A 21,565-nucleotide genomic window follows, 5' to 3' on the forward strand; every position below is an offset into this window, starting at 1 on the left:
ACCGAAATGGAGGAAGTTGAGTCTCTTCTCTACCACTTGAACGCTTAGCAGGAAATGCACCGACACACTTCTCCAAGCAACCCCCGCTTTATGTTTTCTCTCTCGACATGCAGCACAGAGAGTTTCCATTCTCAAAAGTCAGAAAAGGTACAAATGAGACATACTTTATTAACAGACAGTTCAAATTAATTTAAAACTGTACAAGAAGAACAAAAAACATTTTAGTGGACATTTACAGACACGAAAAGACTTAATTTAATATTCACATAGCATTGATTGTTATGAGGAATGTTTCTAGTACAAAAGCTCAACCTAAAGAGGTTGAGCTTCCCAGCTATGTTACACTCTCTGGCAGGGGTGTCAAACATATGGCCCGTGGGCCGGAACCGGCCCATCGGGTGGTCCTATCCAGCCCGAGGGGAAAAACAAAAGTGCAGTTTTTCCAATAAAAGCAGCTACGTTGCTAACTCTTTGACTACCAAAAACGTTAAATAACGTTTAGTAAAATCCTATGGAGGAGTGCCAAAGACGTTAAAAGACGTTTGTTTCAAAACAGAGGTGAAACTAACCATTTTCTATTGTTGATTACTGAAAAACGGAATAAGGTAGAAACAAACTTTTTTTTCTGATGAAAGATGAGAGTCCAATCTTTCATTTGGTAGTATGTGTGTTTCCATAGTCCAAACACATAATTTTATGTGGACCTTGAAAGATCAGTCAAAATGCTTAAATCGGCTGGCACCCACGGCATCCCGTTTCTGAAAACGTCTGGCAGTCAAAGAGTTAATTTGGTCCACTGGAGGTCCAACTGACACAATATTTTATTTCTGTGAAAATGAATCCCTGCTGTAGAAATATTCAAGAGAGCAAATGTCAGTCAACAGCTTCAGTTGGAAAGAGGTTGGTTTAAATGTATACATTACGGTGTTTATATCTTGGGTTGTACCGCAATATTTTGTGGGGTTTTCAGATATTATTTATTGTTATTGATCAAATTCAAGCTTGCCACATACATTTACAAAGCAGCCAGGTGGACAGCTGCAGCCACTTTCTGAAAAATCCCCACTTGAGTTTCTATGGTGTGATGAGTCAGGTGAGGCTGTCAAGATTTCCAGATGAATGTGGAAATTTATGTAAATTTAAAATGATTCAAATATCTGGGTTTTTCTTTTTTTTTTTTTAAATAAAGGGTACATGCATTAATCAACTGTGATCTGGAAATTAAAAACTGATTTACAATGTTCTCAAAAGTACACTTATTTGTGTTGACACATTTAAGACTGCTCATGTTTTGCAGCAGGATAATCATCAGAAAATGTGAATATTTTCAGAATGTATTTTCACCAAAACAATGGGGAAACTTTGAATAGTCATCATTTTTAGGCCACGAATAAACAAAGTGGTTAGTTTGACACCCCTGCTCTATGGTTGAACATGATACAGTAACTGCATTCATTCTTTGGTTTGCAACAACAGATACAAATTGACCTCCTTTGATAGCAGCAAAAGCCCACAAATTGCATCATTTTTGGTTGCATCATTTTTTCTTTTCTACACAATATCCTTACCTCCACAAACTGTCAGAGCCGGCTACTAACATTTGACATAACTTATTGTTAAAGTCTACAAAACAAAAGACGCACATTTGTTAAAAAACCTCAGTGTGGCACTAACCCTCATGGTTCTTATTTCAGATCAAAGTAAACTGCAAATTTTTATTAAATGTTGAATTAATTTGGATGGCAAAGAAACTGTTCGCCCCACTGCCGACTTCACGGTGGTGCCTTGAGATATGAGTTTAATTTGTTCTGTGACTATGCTCGTAACGTAAAACATCTTTCAACAGTGAAATGAATGGAAATGCCGTTAATCCGTTCCAGACTCCCTGTTTTTAATAAGGAAAATAGAACTTTAACATTTTACTTTATTAAAAAAAAGAAATAAGGCTGTAAAGAATTGAACAGCTTGTGCATCGTGATTTAATGATGCAATCCAATTTTCTGCGCTGCTCCTTCTCATGTCCCTGCCTTGGCCACTGGGAGGCACTATAGTAGAGTTATGCAGACCAATTTCACAACTACTGTAAGTGACTTAATAAGATGCTGTAATGTTAGTCATTTTTATCTATCTACATGTTGCTCCATCTCATTTTCTTATACACATTCCTTGAAAAGTTCTGAAACTACCGATGCTAATCGTTAGCATATTCTGTTTTCCATGGTATGTTCGTGTCATGCTAGCAGGGCCTTTCTTGAAGTTGTTTGTTTTAAATACACATTGCAAGGTGTAATTCACTTTGTTTTCTGTTAAGTTTGACAGTAAACAGCCGTGACCCGTGTGTCAGGTCACTCTTATCTCAAGGCACCACTGTGTATTGCAAAGCCGAGATGGGAAGTAGATAAAGAGAACTTTGGCAGTGACATGTTTTTCCACAGAACTTGTGTATTCATACCCTCACGCTGTTGCTATTTTTTTCTTAACTTCCTTTGCGAGATTGAAAAAGAAGTACTACACTGTATGCTGTATCTCGGGCTGTAACAAAGGGTGAATTCAGTCCCAACACGCGACTGTGCTCTCTCTCCTCCATAGCAGGGCCTTTCAGGGGTCATGTGTGTGTGTGTGTGTGTGTTTTTAAATTTCTTCTGTCAAGGCCGGCCTGTAGTGAGTGGCTGTTGGAGAACGATACATTATTTGACGGGGAGGGGCTTCAGTTCACACTGTGTTGTTGCAGGGACCTCGGCGAGCAACTAGTGTCCGCCGCCGCTTCTTTTCTCTCCGCTCGCCCAGTCAATGCAGATAAAAGACAAACTCACAACCATGAAGACGAAACCCAGCGCAGCAAAGCATGCAGCCTACAGGAGAAAAGAGTGCTGTGTGAAAATCAGCAACACAACATTGCGAACGACGGCGATCAGCGTTACCTGAATTTTGGGCCTGGACAGAAAAGGTTCTTGCTCTGCTGGAACGATTCGTATGTAGAAGATTCCAGGCAGGATGAAGATGAGGCTGGGGGCCGACGTGGCTCCTGTGGAGGATTTAGGAGAGGCCGTTTGGTGAGGCCGAGACGATAACGGCGCGCAAACACCTACCGATGAGTCCGAATATGTCACGGATGGAGGGGACAAAGATGACGAGCAGGTTGACCAAAATGAGGAGGAACGCCGCAATGGCGATGTGCCGGGCCCAGTGGAAAGGCTTGTCGGGGCACAAGATCTGGAGTATGGCTCGGCGGATCTACGGCGGCAAGGAAGGAAAGGCAGCGTATGTCATGAGACGGGTCGCACATACCTCATCTGGATGAAGGCGTCACATTTGCATTCATCTCATCAGCTGCCATCAATGCTATAGCGTGGTTTTAAAAAGTCTAGGTTTCAATACCCGCTAATACTGGCTGTCACCGGTAACGAGCTCTTCTCTTCTTTTTTGAGGGGACTTCTAGGTAGGGCACAATATGATTGGCTGCTTGCAGAGTTGAGTAAATGAACTACCTCTTTGAAGTTAATGAACTCTTTTTTTAAAAAATTTTTTTTTACTTCTCACAGGAAGGAGTAAGGTTAAATGAAAGAGACAGTTACAGTTTGCATTGTTCTCCATAAGAAAAAAAAGAAAATAAATGTGTACATGTGAAGGTGCCAGCAGGTACTAGTTAGCCCCAAGGACAGCATGAGTAGCCCACAGATCTGTTCTAAAAAATAGCTCACCAGTGATGGGAAACTATGACTTGCTCAGAAGAATTAAAACAGAAGGTGTAATGTTACCATTTATTTATTTAAACTTATAATAGTACATGTTTCTTAAGGTACAAAACTATATTGCGTTTAAAAAAGTGCTGCTTTTATTTACCCAAATATTTGAAATATAGACATTTTGGATGGTATGTTTACGTGGTGTGTGTCAGGAATCTGAGCAGGGTTTGTGTAGCTGAAAAGTGCTCAAGTGTGTAAAAAAAAACAACCTAATGCGTGAAGGGCGCAATATCGTCCTTAGCCAGAGGGAAAGCTGCTTTAACGAGCGTTACGACACCTCAGCTCTGTTCCTGGATTGTGACAAGGTGTTGCTAACTCACATTGATTCCACTGAGGATTTCCTTAAGTGTTGATCGATGAGTTATCTCTCTTAACTCATTCATTGCTATTGACGGCTATAGACGTCCAAAATTTATTTGAACTATTTCTATTAGTTTATCATTTTTTTTCCACTTTTGTTAACAAGAGTATGAAAACCTAGATTTTTTTTTATTGTACATTTAGAACAGATATAAAAGTTGTGATTAATCGTGAGTTAACTAGGGAAGTCATGCAATTAATTATGATTAAAAAAAGATTATTGCCTGACACCCCTTATTTTTAATAATCTTTCCTTTAATTTTTTTTTTTTTTTTTAAATTGTAATATATTTGTAAACATTTTGAAAAATCGTTTTTTTTTTAAGGAAAAAATCATAAAAAAATTAGGGCCGTCAGGCGATTACAAATTTTAATCGTAATTAATTGCATGACTTCACTAGTTAACTCAAGATTAATCACAAATTTTATATCTGTTCTAATAAAAACGTTAGCAAACACTTGCATTTCACAAAATAAGCTACTAATATCCTAACAACACTTGATTGAATAATATACTAAAAAAATAAGATCCAACTCTCACCGGGAAGAGAACAACAGGAACAGTTAGTGTGACAGCCACAAGCACAGCCAGGCGCACACAAAGCATCAGCACGTCCAGGGTGTCCACACGGATGTAGGTGTGCAACAGTTCAGACTCCACCGCACCTGGGGAGAGAGAAGCAAACAAGCGTCGACATCCTGCTCAGTCTTGACCCTTATTCGTCACACTGCAATATGCATATGCAGTTTTAAGGACAGCAACAAGTGGGTCATTCATTTGAACATGTTTCATTCACATGCAGCAAAAGAACAAGGTGATCTTTGAGTCTTACCGTAGAAGGTGAGATAACCAAAAAGTGCCGTCAGCAGGTACATGATGAACATGGCCAAGATGGAAATGTTTGCAACATTCTGCATACGCTTCTTGGTGGCACTAGAGGCAAGAAAACAAGAGTTAATTGTATTCCCTCCTTCTATAATTAATATATATAAATATATTAATATATAAATATATGAAGTTGAAACTTAACAATTCAAATAGGCTACTGCAAATTTTGGTCCAAAAATATATATACAGTACATGAAAAACAGTTGTAAAAATAGTTGTCGCTGTTCCACTTATGTCATGCAGGTGTCGGTAGCGCACTCTCAAAACTGTTGCCAACTGAAAAATGGCTCTGAGATTGGGAATTGGGAAATCTAGTCATAACTCTCTGCTTCACCTGAACGAGATGTCTTCAGCTCTTTCAGAAAGTCATTTTTCTGTTAGCGCTGCTGTATGTGCTTGCTGCATGTTTTATGTTACGGTAATAGAACTGACATCACTCAATATGTCTTGTTCATCAGTGCTATTGGTTTTGAACTAGAGCTGTCAAACGGTTAATTTTTAAAAAAAATCAGATTAATCATATCTTAGAATTTTGATTAATCATGATTAATCACCTAATTAAATAGGCTTTTTAACCAACATTTTGTACTCTCCAAATTTGAAGAGCGCCTGTTATGTGGTAATTCTTTCTACATTTAATGTTATGAGGACGTCTTAAACATGTTTTGATCCACTGCACAAATTCCTCTTTTTCTAATCAGTGAAATCAATGGGGAAAAAATTACTTCAATAATTTGGCATGAACAAATATTCTAAATGTCATACGCAAACATTTATTAACTCATTCACTCCCAGCCATTTTCACAGCAGCAACCCCTTTCGCTCCCGGCTGTTTTACTGGATTTTGACTGATTTTGCAAGCCCCACAGAATATTGTGTTCTATTGCTATAAAAACATGGAACCTACCAAAAGATCAAAGTCTCTTCTTTTATCAGGAAAAACTGTTTCAGTTTTGCAGCAATTAGCATTAGAATCAACTAAGTTTCATCATTATGCTCAAATCTATTTAGAATTGTGAGTAATTGAGTTTTTTTTTTCGATATGGCCCTGGTTCATCTCCTTTACTCTGCTGCCACCTGCTGGCCGTTTGTGAAATAAATGCAATTTCTTCAACCGTTCTTTGCAGTTGAGAGGCTGCATCAAAGCCTTCTGTATGCTCTAGCATTAAAAAAAAAAAACACACACGTATAAATACGTCTTTGGGACACTTAAAACATTTAAAATAGATCGTATTTATACGTTTTGGGAGCAAATGAGTTAAATGCTTTACTTTAACGCATGTAATGTTTATTGCTCAAACACAACCTGTGCTACCTTAAATCATCCGCTGTCAATCTTAAGTAACATCTGTGATCAAAATTAATTGTGTGATTAATCTGCGTCAATCGATTTTTTTTTGCGATTAATCAATGAATTAACGCTTTAACTTTGACAGCACTATTTTGAACATGTTATTTTTCTGTAGTTAATCTCTATACACTTGCAAGATTCGAGACAAAATAAGCAAATGTTATAAAAACTGGTGCGTACGAAAACCCGGGTTCCAGTGTGGGACGCGTGTCTTACTCTCGTAGCTCTGTGTAGATGGGCAGGACCTCGGGGTGGCAGACGAACGCAAAGGCCAGAATTGGGATGGTGTATGCCGTCTAAAAAGCCAATCATACCAAAGGTTAGTGACAGAGTCTGGTCATCTGACAGCAAATTATGAACTTGCAATGTGACAATTGAAGAAGAGAGTAAGACGAGAAACTTGTTTTGGTCTCACCTGTGAGTTGATGGTGAATAGCTTGGCATCACAAAAGTCTTCTATATCTTCTGTGATTGTGTAGTTGTCAGCAATGAAGGTTGTGTTGTGATCACTGTCCTCCAGCGGACACGGGATGTTGAATTTCTTATAGACTACCTGGATGGGGAATTGGGGGTGCACACGCATTCGTTGTGTCAGATATGCCACAATTGGATCGAAAGCTAACACAATATTTGTTTTCAACAGACTCACCGAAATGAGGAAGAACACCATGCAAGAAAGAGAGAAGCCACTTGTAAGTCCCAGATAACCTGAAATAGAACATGACCATTGATGAGAATGATGATGATGACGAACATAAACATTTTCTACATGCTAGTGCAAGTTCTGACCACAAATGTATGGGTGTGAAAGTGTGTGTGTGTGTGGGGAGTGTGTGGGGGGGGGGGCAGGATGTGAAATCATACCAAGTTGTTTCATGAGTGCAAGAGGAAGGATGATGGCAGCACTAACAATGATGATCAAGTAGTTTCCATTCAAGAACCACTCTCTGAGACCATACAAATAAAAATCAGTGCACTAACCGATGGAACTGTCAATCAAGTCAATTGACGATATTTGACACTCACCCTGTGTTTGCATGTTTGCCAAGAAAAGCCTGAATAACCAGCGGGAGCTCCGATTTGACGATGAAGAGGTAGCTGGACATTGCTGACGGGGGAAAAAAAACAAAACAAATTTGCTTAGTATAAATTTCATAGCGAAAGACTACAAATAATCACATTCTACCTCCGATGTTGTGTACTGTGATGATGCTCCCCGCCAGAATTTTTCCCGGCGGGCCGAAAGCTCTGTTGCCGAGCTGCTCATATGCTCGGATGCCTGAAAAGAGCGACATGTAAAAACAACAAAAATAATATTTTTTAAAAGGTAAAAATAAAAAACACTCTACAGTATTATACTTTAATAAATAAATAAATAAATAAATAAATATATGTATGTGTTTAAAGGCGTGTTTAAAGAACTTTTAAAAAATAAGCGCTGAAAATGCTATAAAAAAAAGTTCACATTTTCATTTGATTTATTTTTTTTCCAATTGATTTGTTGCATTGGTGGTCGGAACGTAACTAGGGTTAGAGTAAAACAACAGATTGTAGAAAGCACTAAAGCACTATGTAGCAATCTGCTGCTTGAAGTGAAAAAAAAAACAAACGGTATCCACATTCAGAAAAACACAGTGGACACGTTAGACACGAAATAGAAATAGGAATAAATAACTGAATTATTTTTATTCAACAGGCTGTTATGAATGGAAATGATGTTACTATTTTAGTGATTGGTGGAAAACAAGGAAGTGAGGGATGAGGAGGAATTTCTTCTTCTCTTCACTTGCTTTGCCACCCCATGTAGAAATTAAGTAATACAATCAATGCATGCAAATGACCCGCCTCCGCATCAGTTGTTACCTTTGGACCCCTGCTGTTATATCAACAACTTCTAAAAAATTGCACTAAATTAGCAGGTTGCATTTCATATTCCTACTAATTAATTAATGTTTATAAAGCAAGCATGTTCAGCTGTAAATATTAGTTTTTACTAAATAACATTATGGTTTACCATGTGGAAAAACTAAAGCGGTTTAAGGCAATCGTTTTTTTTTTTTTTAAATGAATTTCTAGTAAACTCAATCACTGTAATTCGGATTTCTGCTCTTACCAACAACTCCCGCACATCTCAGCAGTAGGTGGATTGAATACGCGGACAAAATAGCAATGAACACCAACAGAATTCTGAAACACAGAAAAACAAATACAGTACTTTTATTTGTTAATACTACATGCAATATTCAGGTAAGACTAATTCATAACCTGGACTAATTTCACACCTGCCACCATCTAAAGTTCCAATTATCTACTAGGCTTTTCCTGACATTTTTGTATGTTTGTTTTCTAGCAGAGGTGTGAAGGTTTGGTGGTAACACTGGTTGTTATTTGGAACTGTTCCTAATTCCCTCCACCTTGACAAAGGTTTCATCCTGAATGCACCGTGTTGCTTGCGCCAAGAGCGTGACACATGTTGTTTTGCCCTCCCTAAACGTGCTTTAAGCCGTTTATCAACGTCTCAGCTGAACTTTACTGTAAAACTAAACACACAAGAAAAATAAATACATTATGTAATTAAATAGTTCATTTACATGATCACCAGCTAAATGCTAGCACTCGAAAAGGAAACCTGATTGAGCGCAGGCAAGCAAAATTAACATTAGGGTAGGGATTTTAAACGCTGTTGTGACACAGATGAACAGGTGATATAACAATACACCTTGGCATATACGGTGTTCCCTCGTTTTTCGCTGGGGTTAGGTTCCAAAAAAATATCTGCAAGAAATGAAATCCACGAAGTAGTTAGCTTTAAGTTTTACATTTATATTAAATGATTCAAGGCTCTAAAACACCATCACCACACAGTTTATACACTTTTCTCATCTAGGCATTTAAATGTTTTCCACATTTCTCTCTTGTTTAAACATTCGCAATGTTTATAAACTTCATAAATTTTATAAAATAGGTACTGTAAAAAAACAATGCATTCAAATTGCACCCAAAAAAAATCCGCGAGACAGTGAGGCCACAAAAAGCGAATCGCATTATAGCAAGGGAACACTTTATTCTTCCTAATCTGTGAAAAAGAAGTTTGCCATTTTTTTCTTCTACTCTTTTTATAGCCATAAGTGCACCATACTGCCCCTAAGAGGCCAAAGTGTATATGGCGGGATAATTTTTTCCCCGTTTTCTGTTATGTTATAATTTATTATCCATCCATCCATCCATTTTCTTTACCGCTTTTCCTCACTAGGGTCGCGGGGGTGCTGGAGCCTATCCCAGCTGGCTTCGGGCAGTAGGCGGGGTACACCCTCAACTGGTTGCCAGCCAATCGCAGGGCACACAGAGACGAACAATCATACTCACAATCACACCTATGGACAATTTGGAGTGTTCAATTAACCTGCCATGCATGTTTTTGGAATGTGGGAGGAAACCGGAGTACCCGGAGAAAACCCACACAGGCACGGGGAGAACATGCAAACTCCACCCAGGAAGGCCGAAGCCCGGACTCGATCTCACGTCCTCAGCACTGGGAGTCGGACATGCTAACCAGTCAGCCACCGTGCCGCCATAATTTATTATTATTATTATTATTATTATTATCATTATTATTATTATTATTATACTTTTTGCTAATTAATTTTTTGGTTGTTATTTTTTGTTATATTTGAAGTTGAGTTTGGTAGCTGAATACATGCAAAATTTCGAAAATCAATGAATAATCGTGTTTACTAATCATAATTTCAATAGCAATCAAAATAATCATAAATATTTTTTGCCGCCAAAATGGCCCAGCCCTGCCATCCTCCATAATCTCATCTGATCACATCTTCCATCAAATGTGGTTGCAGGTTAACATTAGCAATGACATTAAGCAGAAGAGATGCATAAACTGTGGGTGTGTCTATTTCCATAGTTAGTGTAGATGTAATGTATATAGGTTCTGCAGGATATAGCTTGATCCGTCAGAATATACCGTTGAATAATTTTGCTAAACATTGAGCTATAATAGACACACATGCACACACAGCTTCCCTAAACCAGATTTAAGAAGTTAAATATAGCCTGCGCTGATTAGATTCAAGACACGCCTGCCTGGATCAGCCGTGCACTATCCCGTGGTGAGGGGGGAGCGAAGGAATTACAGTTATCCAGTGGATGCATGGGGCAGTTTTTCTCATTTTTGCAAGTGCCGAGCTTTCAACTTCCATAACACATTTTCACGCATGCTTTTGGAAGATTTTGCTATGGTCCATTGAAACATAGAAGGTAAAACACAACAATGCTCAATACCAAAAGATCCTCATAACTCACATAAAAAGAAGGATTCCGGTGTTGGACATGGCAAAGGCCAATCCCAGAATTCCGCTGCCCATGATGGCGTTGCTGAGGTTGAAAATGGACATCCCGAATGAAGTCTTCCCTTCGAACTGCACCAGAAAGAAAGATAAATGAATGAGCATCATGTAAGGTGCAGAGTATAAACGAGTGAGAATGTTCAAAAACAACAGCAAAAACTCACATCTGTGAAGTGGGTTTCTTTTTTAGCACCAGCTTTATGTGGGAGAAATTCCTCATGTTCAGTCATGGCATCCAGCCCATCAAAGCTACAATGTAAATAAAGCACACAAACATAAATTACACAAAACCACAGCTTGTAAGCGGACCCATGGAAAAGACTCTTCTCAATGAGCTTATGTTTGACTTGGGTTGACCTTTTGCTTGGTGTGCAACTTCCCTTCTGTGTCTGTGTAAATTGTCATTTATCAAGGTCATACTAATCTAATGATTACACACTAGTGACATCCGGTTGCCCCAATTCAACTTCTCTACATTTTGTTATTTATCAACCAGAATTATGAAAAAATTATATTAAGCGTTTGGAAGGAAATGTGGTGAGAACATAATTTACTGTAGTGGTCTTCTATTATATATTGTGTAATGGAGAATGCACAACTTTGACACCATAATTTTATACATTTCGTTATCAGTCCATATTACTGCATTATTAAAATATTTATAGAAAATGGAAATTAGTTTAGTTCTTATATTTAATTAATAAATTGTCTGGAATATCGTCAGTCTGCCTTTTTTTTGTTTTGATAGCCGATTTATTAAAAACTGTTATTTTTGCTGCGATGGGCGCTTTTCTTCTGCTCTGAGTCTGCGGCTGTTGACTCCCTGCAGCTTTAGCCCGCCCACAGCACCATCTGATTGGTTGCTTGTGCAGTGCTAACAGCCAATAAGCAGCAATTAGCGGCCATTAGCCCGCGAGCTAACGGCTAGCTCGCGGATATTACTATTACTAATAGCCGTTTTTTGTGTGGGTGAACAGTTAGCCCACGAGCTAACAGTTATCTCGCAAATTAGCAGCTATTTGGGAGTTAGCGTGCGGGTGAAAGGTTAGCCCACGAGCTAACTGTTAGCTCGCAAATTAACGGCTATTAGCCTGTGAGCTAACCGGCTAGCTCGCAAATTAATAGCTACTAGGTTAGCCCGTGAGCTGTTTAATAAACATGTGCTTGAAGGCATTTAAGCAGTCAAGTGCTGGAGTTTTTATTATTATTTTATTATTAACATTTTTACACCAACTTTTTGTTTTCCCTGCAAATGTATATCGGTTTCAAATATCGGTAATCGGCCTCCCTGATGTGGCAACATGTAACTGTTCTAGAAAAACGTCACCCACAATAACATACGTACTACAAAGTCTCAGACTTGGTAAGTTCTACAAAAAGCCACCATGTGATACAAGTGTCGATATACATACCTTCTTGTTAACATTTTTGTTCAAATTGATGTAGAAATGTCTGAAAATCCCGCTGTTTCTCTCTGCACTCTTTCCCTGGCCCCCGTGAGAGGACTGAAATTACCGTAATGACTGTAGTTTTTCTGTAAAGCGCAAGGGCTTAGCTTTCAGACACCATTGGAATTTTTTAGATAGCACAGCCCCCGAGTTCCCGAGTTACGGTAATTCAAAGTGCACCCATGGAAATGTGCCACTGGCGGCACCCTCAGTAACAAAGCGTTCCACAATAGCACAGGGGGCATTTTTAGACTACAGAATTTAGGAAATCAAATTAGCTTTTGGCATTCTTTCTAAAAAACGGGGACAAATTGTGAACAATTTGGGGAAAAATCGGGATGGGTGGTAACGGTGGCAAGTTCACTTGGCTAACGTTAACTGCGTTGTCGAGCTAGCTAATTAGCTGGCAAATGAGTGGAGTTGGCTAGCTGCGTGGCTAGCTGAACTAGTTCATTTTAGTGGCTAATTTAGCCGACTAACTTTGCTCATTTTGTTGGCTTGTTTCACTTTAAAAAAATAATAATTTTCAATTCATTTTCTATACATAATGTAGCCTATCTTGCGATCAGCGATGTATCATGACAGTCCGGACAAATGAAATGGCAGAAGGTCTAATGAATCTGTGTTTCCAACTGTTGCCATTCATACAACAGAGTAATTAATCTGTGTTCAACTAAGCGAGCCCACACTTTACACTAAGTCCATTTTTAGGTGAAATGAGGCAAGAACATATTTCAGTCTGTATACTTTTTGTGACATTTTTGTTTGGTGTGATGTTCTGTGAGATTTTTCTCGTGTCAAAGGTTGGGAAACACTGGAGAACACAATGAAAACAAAAATGGATGGATTTCTTAATGGCTTCCTGTAATTTGTGCATTTGTGTATACTGTATAAATATTTGTGTACAGTATATAAACTGTCTGTATGATTTTCCAGGTAACAAATCAAATCAGAGTGTGTCTTTTTGGTAAATATAATCTTTTAGGAGTTGGACAGTCAAGAATGCAAGAGGCACGAGACCGGAAACGCCCAAGGCTTGATTATCCCAAAAAATATGAAGAACTGTTTTGTTCTTGTTTTAGAGTTACATAAAGTTGCCCAATCCAATGGCTTATTAATGATCAATCAAAAAAGTGTTTCTGACAATAAAAACAGTATTTATATTATTGATCGATAAATCTCACCCATCTTCCCGACTGTGTCCGTTCATTTTCTGAAGCTCCATTCTGATACAGTGTGAAGGCGGATTTGCTGGACTGATTAAATCCTCTTCAAGCTGTAAGTGGAAAAATAGCAGACATATTTAATTTAGGACACTTCCCGTAATCCCATATGGATGCCGCCATTATGTATGCACGCTTAAATTCCGCTGGGAACTAAATTTCCCTCCAACACGTGTCATGATTCCACCTACTGTATGTTTGCATTATTAGTGGCTACAACTTAACAGTGTATCAGACCGCGTGGAACCACACTGCCCCTAAGTGGCCAAATCGGGTACAACATGAACAGCGCTCCAAATAAAGGCACACACAGACAAAGGCAAGACAGTATAAAATAATTTAAATAAAATCGATTTTGGGACATTTAAAATCGATTCTGAATCGTACTAAATGAGAATCGCGATTCTTATAAGAATCGATTTTTTGGCACACCCCTAGTGGATATGTTGCGTTGACACCGACTTTCTGTTGTCGTCATCGAAACATCTACTCAACTCTATCCTTTCCGAGGCATATGATTTTGTTTTCTAGCAGAACCCCTAAGATTGTGCTAAAAATGACTGCTATTTCGAACTGTACATAATTCCTTCAGTTTCAGCTGAAGAAAAAATAGCCTTAAAGCATGATGCTGGGTTAATCAGGTGCACTTTAAATGTTGACAGGTGTGTGCTGACTCCCATTTCAAACTAACTCTTTGACTGCCAAAAACGTTAAATAACGTTTAGTAAAATCCTATGGAGGAGTGCCAAAGACGTTAAAAGACGTTTGTTTCAAAACAGAGGTGAAACTAACCATTTTCTATTGTTGATTACTGAAAAACGGAATAAGGTAGAAACAAACTTTTTTTTTCTGATGAAAGATGAGAGTCCAATCTTTCATTTGGTAGTATGTGAGTTTCCATAGTCCAAACACATAATTTTCTGTGGACCTTGAAAGATCAGTCAAAATGCTTAAATCGGCTGGCACTGGCGACATCCCGTTTCCGAAAACGTCTGGCAGTTAAAGAGCTAATTTGATTGGTTAATCCCCGGATTGTAAGAGGGTGTGCACACATGTGAAACCACATTATTTCAGTTATTTTTGCTTCCGCTCTCTTTTCTCAATTGAGTTATCCAAATAAAAAAAAAAGTTCTGAAATGATTTCTCTTGGTCTCATTTTTTATATCACAGAAATTGAATTTGAACAGGGGTGTGTAAAAAAGTAGCACCGATAGACAGAGTTACTTAGAACGAATGCAAGTAATGCGCACAGGAAACAACCAAAACAATGTGACTTGAGTTGAGCAGTCTCGAGACACACACGCTGCCAACGAGATGACTGGGCCGCGGGCTCAAATGACAAACGTGGTGCGGGTTCTTGCATAAAAAGAGTGGAGGTCTGCGCTCGTGCCACCAGGTCATGAGGTTCTGTAGTACGCCTTTTCGCAGGTCACCCACACGTCCTCGGGCTTCTCGCATGTGACCCCAAAAGACACACTGATACAACACAGCGTGACATTCAAAAGTCTTTTTCCTCTCCACTCCCACACTCGTCATGCAAGACTGCTGATGCTGACGTAGAACGAGCCTTAAAGCGGGGCGACCCACTGAAAGGCTTCTTTTGTGCTGTTATTTTTACATGTGTAATAGAATCTTTTTTAAGGGCATTACATAGCATTAAAAAAAAACAACAGATGAGTGGAATGTATCCAGCCTTTGGGTAATAAGAAACTAGGGAGGCGTGGTTAACTTGAAACTCACTGAATTTCAAGTTTAGCTCCAGTTACCTTCTAAGAAGGTACTACTAACATCTTTTATCTTGAGGGTCAATTTCATCTCAGAAATTTAAGCCTTCAGAAAGTGATTAGAATTCAGTTTTTGTCCAAACACTTGCTGAACCGTAACCAGGGGTCTCAAATTCTTGGCCCGAGGGCCATTTGCAGCCCGCCAGAAGATACTTTGTGGCCCCCGACATAGAAGTTTAATGTTAGTGCAGCCCCAGTTTGTTTATTTTTTACCATGGCATTGCCCTGGGCATTTTGTGATTTTTAAAAAAAATATTGGTTTGAATTCTGACGTGACATCAAATGTAAAGAAAAGTGATCCTGTTACCCAGTCCCATTCGTGTCTTTTTCCAAAACCGGCCATAAAGAGAAAGGTTGACAGCCAATTTCAAGAAGACAGAAGATGAAATGTTTATTTGTTGAGCAAAGGGGCACCCCAACATGTGTTGAGTGCACAGAGAAAGTCGCCGTGCTCAGGAAATCAGATGTCATGACTCAACTAGACAAGCTGAGGAGTACGCAAAGTATCACGACGATGACAGAGACCGGGTCACGAATCTTGTTCATGTTCTGAAGAACCATTAATATTCTGAAATGTTATTAATAAACATTAAGAAGATTAGATTATTTTTTTAACCTTTTTTTGTGGAATTCTTGATGCAACCCAGACACACCCACACTCGATCTCCAGCGACCCCCAAATAAGTTGTGTTTGAGACCCCCTGACCTAAACAGATCATTGAATAAAACAACCCCCAACCCACTCTACATCCCGAATATGTGCTATGCAACGATCAAGAAATATTTAGAACATCTTAACTCATTTGCTTAAATGTTGTAAGTGTCCCAAAGACGTATTTATACGTTTTATGTTACTGTTGTTTTAATGCTAGAGGATACAGAAGGCTTTGATGCAGCCTCTCAACTGCAAAGAAATGGTAGTTATTACACAAACGGCTAGCAGGCGGCAGCAGAGCAAAATATATCAACCAGGGCCATGTTGAAAAAAAAATCATTTACTCACCGTTCTAAACAGATTTGTGAATAATGATGAAATTTAGCTATATTCTAATGCTAATTGCTGCTAAATGGGAACAGATAGAAATACACTTTTTTCCCCCTGATGAAATACATATTTGTGCTATCTAAAACATCTGGAATGGAAAAACTTTCAGTTATCAAGAATAGTGATGCGAACCTGAATTATGTTGTGTCATCACAACATCATAAAGGAAAATGCAGTCTTCCATCGACTTTTTACAGTTTAACGCAACACAAAATGGCTGACTGTTTAGCAGGTAAAAGCCAGCCAACTCGACACTTTCATTCACTGACTCCGACTTCACTCAAGAGGCCAGGTCCCGTTTTTTAAAGTTACACGCATTCAGTCGCAGCCGCAGATACAGTACTGTAGAATGTGAGAATGTCCATCACATGGACAAAATAACACAGGAACCTCACGTGCATGTTTTTGGTGTTGTCATGCATAAAGCTTTAAAAAAATATACATGGTCGCTACTTTGCGGATTTCGTGGGGATGGTTTAGAACATAATCCTGTGATAAAAGAAGGGCTAAATTACTGTATAACCTTCTTAAAAAGTACATTCTTGCATTGTATCAGGATTGCCATCTGCAATTCTAAATGCTACACATAAGATATTTTCCCCTGCGTAGTTTGTCATCAAAGTGTATAAGAAACAAGTATAAGACATGGTTGCTCAAAATATTGCCCTTCCAGGCTTAGCAGCCCAAAGGTTTGCTCTTACTTCGTCCTTTGACTTATGAACTCCTTCCAAAATAAGGAACCCGTTGCAGGCTTGCAAGCAGGTCACATCTGAGTCTTTTTAACTGTGCCCTACATGCTTTTGGTATGTCTATCTTTTGAGGGTATCATTTATTTTCATTTCATTTATTTTTATTTTTGTTTCAGGCAATAACAGAGCACGCAGTCAGTCCCAAGTTCCACGAGGAGAAAAAAATAAATAAATAAAGAGAGAGAAAGAAAACAACAACAACAAAAGGATAAAGTCCAATTCTGCCTGAAAGGGAGTGGGAAGAAGAAAACGTATTTAATCCCATCCCCATCTATTCCAAGCTACTCTTCTACTTAACATTAAGACTCAATAATAAACAAGTACCCAGAGAGCAATAAATATTAAATACCCATGGAAAAAAATAATTGAGAATACAAATGATTTAGCATGGTGGCATTACCATAAGAAACAATAGGTGTTACGTTTTTAACAAGACAAATGTAGGAAGTAAACAATACTAGCACTGTTAGGACAGCATATACCAGAATTATAATAATAATAATAATAATTTCATTTATATAGCACCTTTCAAGCAACACAGCACAAGGTGCTTTACAAAAAAATAAAAACACATATAAGCCAACAGGCAGTTAAAACAGTTAGACATAAAAATATTTTAAAAAATTAAAAAAAAAACATACAAATATACGAATACAATAAAAGTCAAACAATGTAATCAGAAAACGCAAGCCCAAAAAAATAATTCTCTAAAAGAGACTTAAAAGATGTTAGAGATTCCGCATTTCTAACATGGTTAGGAATGCTGTTCCAGAGTCTCGGGACTGCCAATAATGTCTTTCTTCAATCTTTTTGGTCTATACGGATTTAAAAGCTCATTAATATATTCTGGTTACATGCCACGGAGTGCTTTAAAAGTTATCAATAAAATTTTAAAATAAACTCTAAATTGTACCGGCAGCCAATGTAAAGATGCCAAAATTGGGGTGATATGAGTTATTTTACTATTTCTAGTAAGCAGTCGTGCAGCAGAATTTTGAACTACTTTTAGGTTGTTCAAAGAATTCTTATTTAAGCAAGTAAATAAATAATAATAATAATAATAATAGCTTTGACGTTACAAAGGCAGGAATAATTTTCTCTGTATCATCAAACGGATATGAGGTATGGAAGAACCAAGGTGCAGTATAAAATACAAAGTGCATACTCATCAAGATACTGCTTTACTTTATTTAAAATGGCTAGGGTTTTTGAGATTTTTTATATTACATGTCTGACGTGAGGTTTCCAAGACAATTTACTATCAATTATTACTCCCAAGAATGTATTTTCAATCACACTTTCAATTGGCGCACCGTCAATATTTATTTGTAATCCAGGATCAATTTTTCAATTGCCAAACAGCATCGTTTTAGTTTTGCTTATATTTAAGGATCATTTATTTATGTCCATCCATTTTTTTCAATATGCATAGTTCGTGGTTCATTGTAGTTTTGAGCTCATTATAATTGTAACTACTATAAAAAAATATTGGTATCATCAGCAAAAAAAAAAAAAGTTTAGTACAGCACCTGGGATACATTAAAGACATAATTAATAAACAAATTAAAGAGTTTTGGCCCCAGCACAGACCCCTGGGGGACCCCACAAGAAATTTTAAATTTATTAGATGAATATTGCCCCATTTTGACATATTGGGCCCTATCCTTTAAATAACTTTTTAGCCATTGTCCAGCCACTCCCCGAATTCCATAGTTTTCAAGCTTATTAAGTAGGATTGAATGATTGTATCAAAAGCTTTTTTGAAAAAAAACAAAAAAAAAACACCAACAGCATATTTTTTCCTGATCCAAAGCATTTGTAATCTCTTCTATTGCCTCAATTATTGCTAATGAAGTAGTTATTTGAGATCTAAAACCGTACTGACCTTCATTTAATATTTGATGCTTGTCCAGAAACTTCTCAAGTCGAGAATTGAAAAGTTTCTCAAGAATTTTTGAAATTTTGAAAATGAACTGCCCCTCATTGAGTAAAAAAATTACAATAAAAATTCTCAGAAGCCATTTTCAGCAGAAAGAGGCAAAACAGGAACAAAAATGCTAGAATTGGTCATGTGAAGTGCGAACTGGTAATTCTCAGTTCTCAATTCTCATTACTACAGTAATGGTTGTGTTAAAAGTTTTTGACTAACATTCGATTTTATGTTATAGTGGGCTCAATATCATCTCTGAAAAATAGAACAAATATCAATCAAATAGTGATATTTTGACCCCAAAGAAGACTGATGCAAACATGTAAATGACATCGAAAACTAACGTAATCATATTAATTTTATGTTTACACAGTTGTTCTTCATAAATTAGCAGAAGCTATAAAAATGAAGCAAGAAAAGTCGACGTGAACTATATTTTGAGAGACGTTAAACTTTGAATGGGTTATAATTCACCCCAAAGACAATAGGAAGGCTAAGCATTGGGAAAACATTTTTTAAGACTTAATCAATAATTTAATGTAGAAATGTATTTAAGAATAAATGGATTAGTGGGACCATTGTGACAATTTCTCTGCGTTCAACATCGCTCACCACATGGTCCTGTCTGATGCAAGAGCGGCTCACTATTGACTGTTACTGCCTCTCCACTCCCTTCTTCAAAATGTACACACACACACACACACACACACACACACACACACACACACACTTCTCAAGCAGAATGACACTCACCCAGGTGTGAAACAGCACGGCGGGCCTTCTTCCCACACACAAAATAAAAATCCTCCGTCCTGGAATTGTACTGAACAGTATCAGGGTGCTCCTTCACTCCGTTCTCACACTTTTGCTGGGTATATAATTACAAGGCTTGAGTCCTTCCAGAGCTCCTCAGTAGTGGTGGGAGGAGAGAGTGAGAGAGATTAGTGGCTGGGGAGGGAGTGAGGGGGGGGGAATGAGAACACCCACAGTTAACCCTTTGCTCAACTGCAGGTAGTGGTTCCATGCAGGGACGGGGCAGGTCTGTTCACAATCACAAGAGTCTGAAACAGAGAAAGCAGTCGTCAAAAGCTGGCCTGTCGCTCGAAGGCGCACTCAGTCAATATGCATACAAGTGCAAGTGCAGACACATTCCTATACCATTGCTGCTTATGCAAATGAGGAGGAGTGGCAAGGCGGGTGTCACCTGAGGTGGGCTTTGTTGCAGCATGAGTGAATCCTCACGGAGGCTGGAAGTCACAGCGATGCTATATTGGTTAAGTAGATCAGGTAGATAAGTGCTTTCTTAAGGCTGCCAGCATGTGATTGTGCTTACGAGTGGAAACAGTGAGCGAGTTATCATGTAAGTCGCTGGCAAGAGACACGAAAGGAGGGATGGCAGAATTTATAGACCAGTGATAGCAAACTACTCTTTGGCGGCACAAGATCATCAGGTGTGTGGCGGAAAGCTAAACAGTTCACTTCACTGGTCCGAAAATTGTTCGTTTACTACGAATAGTATATCTTTCTTCGTCTATCGATGCCAGCAACATATAATGACAAGCAGAACAATAAAATGCCCTGGAAGGCGAATTCAGAGATTTGTTTCTAAATACATGATCTATGTTTGAACTATTGCTGGAAACATGTGTTAATCTCTCAGGGGTTCGGCAGAGGTCAAGACACACCTGACTCAAATAATTCATGATGACATGTGAAAGAGGAATAAAATTATTTGTCCTCTTTGCGTGTTCCAAAATTTGAAGACAGATTTAATGTAAGAAAAAACACCTTTGCAAAAATGATTTTTTAATCCAACAGAGATCTCTGGACATTTAACAGCCTCTAATTCATCACTTAAACAGGTGGGATTCAGAGCGTCAAAATGTGTCTCTTCCGCGTGTACAATGGCTTCTTATAGTTAAAAGACCTCCTCTCTTTCATTTGTAGACAAAACATACTCTTTGGGTACTTTTCCATGAGCGATGGCGAAAACAGAGTCAGGAGTGCGTGTTCGAAACAGATTCTGTTCTCAAGGACCAAATGTGTTTTCGCACAAAGCGCTGAGAAGGAACTTTTTAGACTAAATAGTATGTCCCAGCTTAAGGTCAAATTATACCGAAATCAACACCATCTGCTCTGCACAGGACACAAAACATTTCGACAAGGTTAATATAAAGAATTAAAATGTTAATAATGTGTAACAATGGCTAATATATGAAATGAAGAATTAAAAATGTTATAATATCTATCACACGCCATCATTAGCTGCAGGTGATCATGCTACATTATTTGGTCTATGTTTGCTGCAGGGAATTTGGTGCGCCTTCATTCTAACTATGTCGAGCAATAAAAAAGTGGTCAAATGAATATGTGCAATATAAATTCACATGGACTGTGTAACAGAACGGATGGTATTCCACAGGGTTCAATTCTGGGGCCTCTGTTGTTTTCATTCTATCTGCTGCACCTGTTCCATCTTGCTTTCTGAATGTGAAGAGAACAAGTTTCAATGAAAAGGCTACTCTAACTGTTCATTTTGTTCACCAATAAACCCCATACCTATGTCTTGAATTTAGGAAGAAAAAAAATCAATAAAGAAGGAAACTGGCAGGGTTCAGTACCTCCAACATTGTTAAGAACCACTTGTTTAGACTATTTTTTTTTTAATATTGTGCACTTG

At 38.2% G+C, this 21,565-nt stretch overlaps 1 protein-coding gene across 1 annotated transcript; it reads right to left on the reverse strand.

Annotated features, from left to right (window-relative positions):
• Positions 1 to 148: 148 nt before the first annotated feature.
• LOC144056270 (sodium-coupled neutral amino acid transporter 3-like) lies at positions 149 to 20,016 on the reverse strand. The gene is made up of 16 exons (XM_077572883.1): positions 19,639 to 20,016; positions 13,339 to 13,430; positions 10,871 to 10,955; positions 10,663 to 10,778; positions 8,459 to 8,532; positions 7,532 to 7,624; positions 7,372 to 7,453; positions 7,210 to 7,292; positions 6,995 to 7,053; positions 6,761 to 6,898; positions 6,562 to 6,641; positions 4,939 to 5,039; positions 4,647 to 4,771; positions 3,090 to 3,234; positions 2,922 to 3,025; positions 149 to 2,852 (listed from the first exon to the last, which is right to left on the reverse strand). Exons 2-16 carry the CDS (start codon positions 13,377 to 13,379, stop codon positions 2,748 to 2,750), a joined length of 1,431 nt encoding a protein of 476 aa, XP_077429009.1. The 5' UTR covers positions 13,380 to 13,430; positions 19,639 to 20,016; the 3' UTR covers positions 149 to 2,747.
• Positions 20,017 to 21,565: the final 1,549 nt, after the last annotated feature.

This window comes from Vanacampus margaritifer, chromosome 1 (assembly GCF_051991255.1).
Source record: "Vanacampus margaritifer isolate UIUO_Vmar chromosome 1, RoL_Vmar_1.0, whole genome shotgun sequence".
In the NCBI taxonomy this organism is placed as follows: domain Eukaryota; kingdom Metazoa; phylum Chordata; class Actinopteri; order Syngnathiformes; family Syngnathidae; genus Vanacampus; species Vanacampus margaritifer.

Excerpts from the sequence above, each read along its gene's own strand:
- LOC144056270 (XM_077572883.1), bottom strand. The coding sequence starts at position 13,379 with ATGGAGCTTCAGAAAATGAACGGACACAGTCGGGAAGATGG. Across the intron at positions 10,779-10,870 it reads AAGAAACCCACTTCACAGAT|TTCGAAGGGAAGACTTCATT; the intron begins GTGAGTTTTTGC and ends TTTCTGGTGCAG. Across the intron at positions 3,026-3,089 it reads TGACATATTCGGACTCATCG|GAGCCACGTCGGCCCCCAGC; the intron begins GTAGGTGTTTGC and ends AATCCTCCACAG.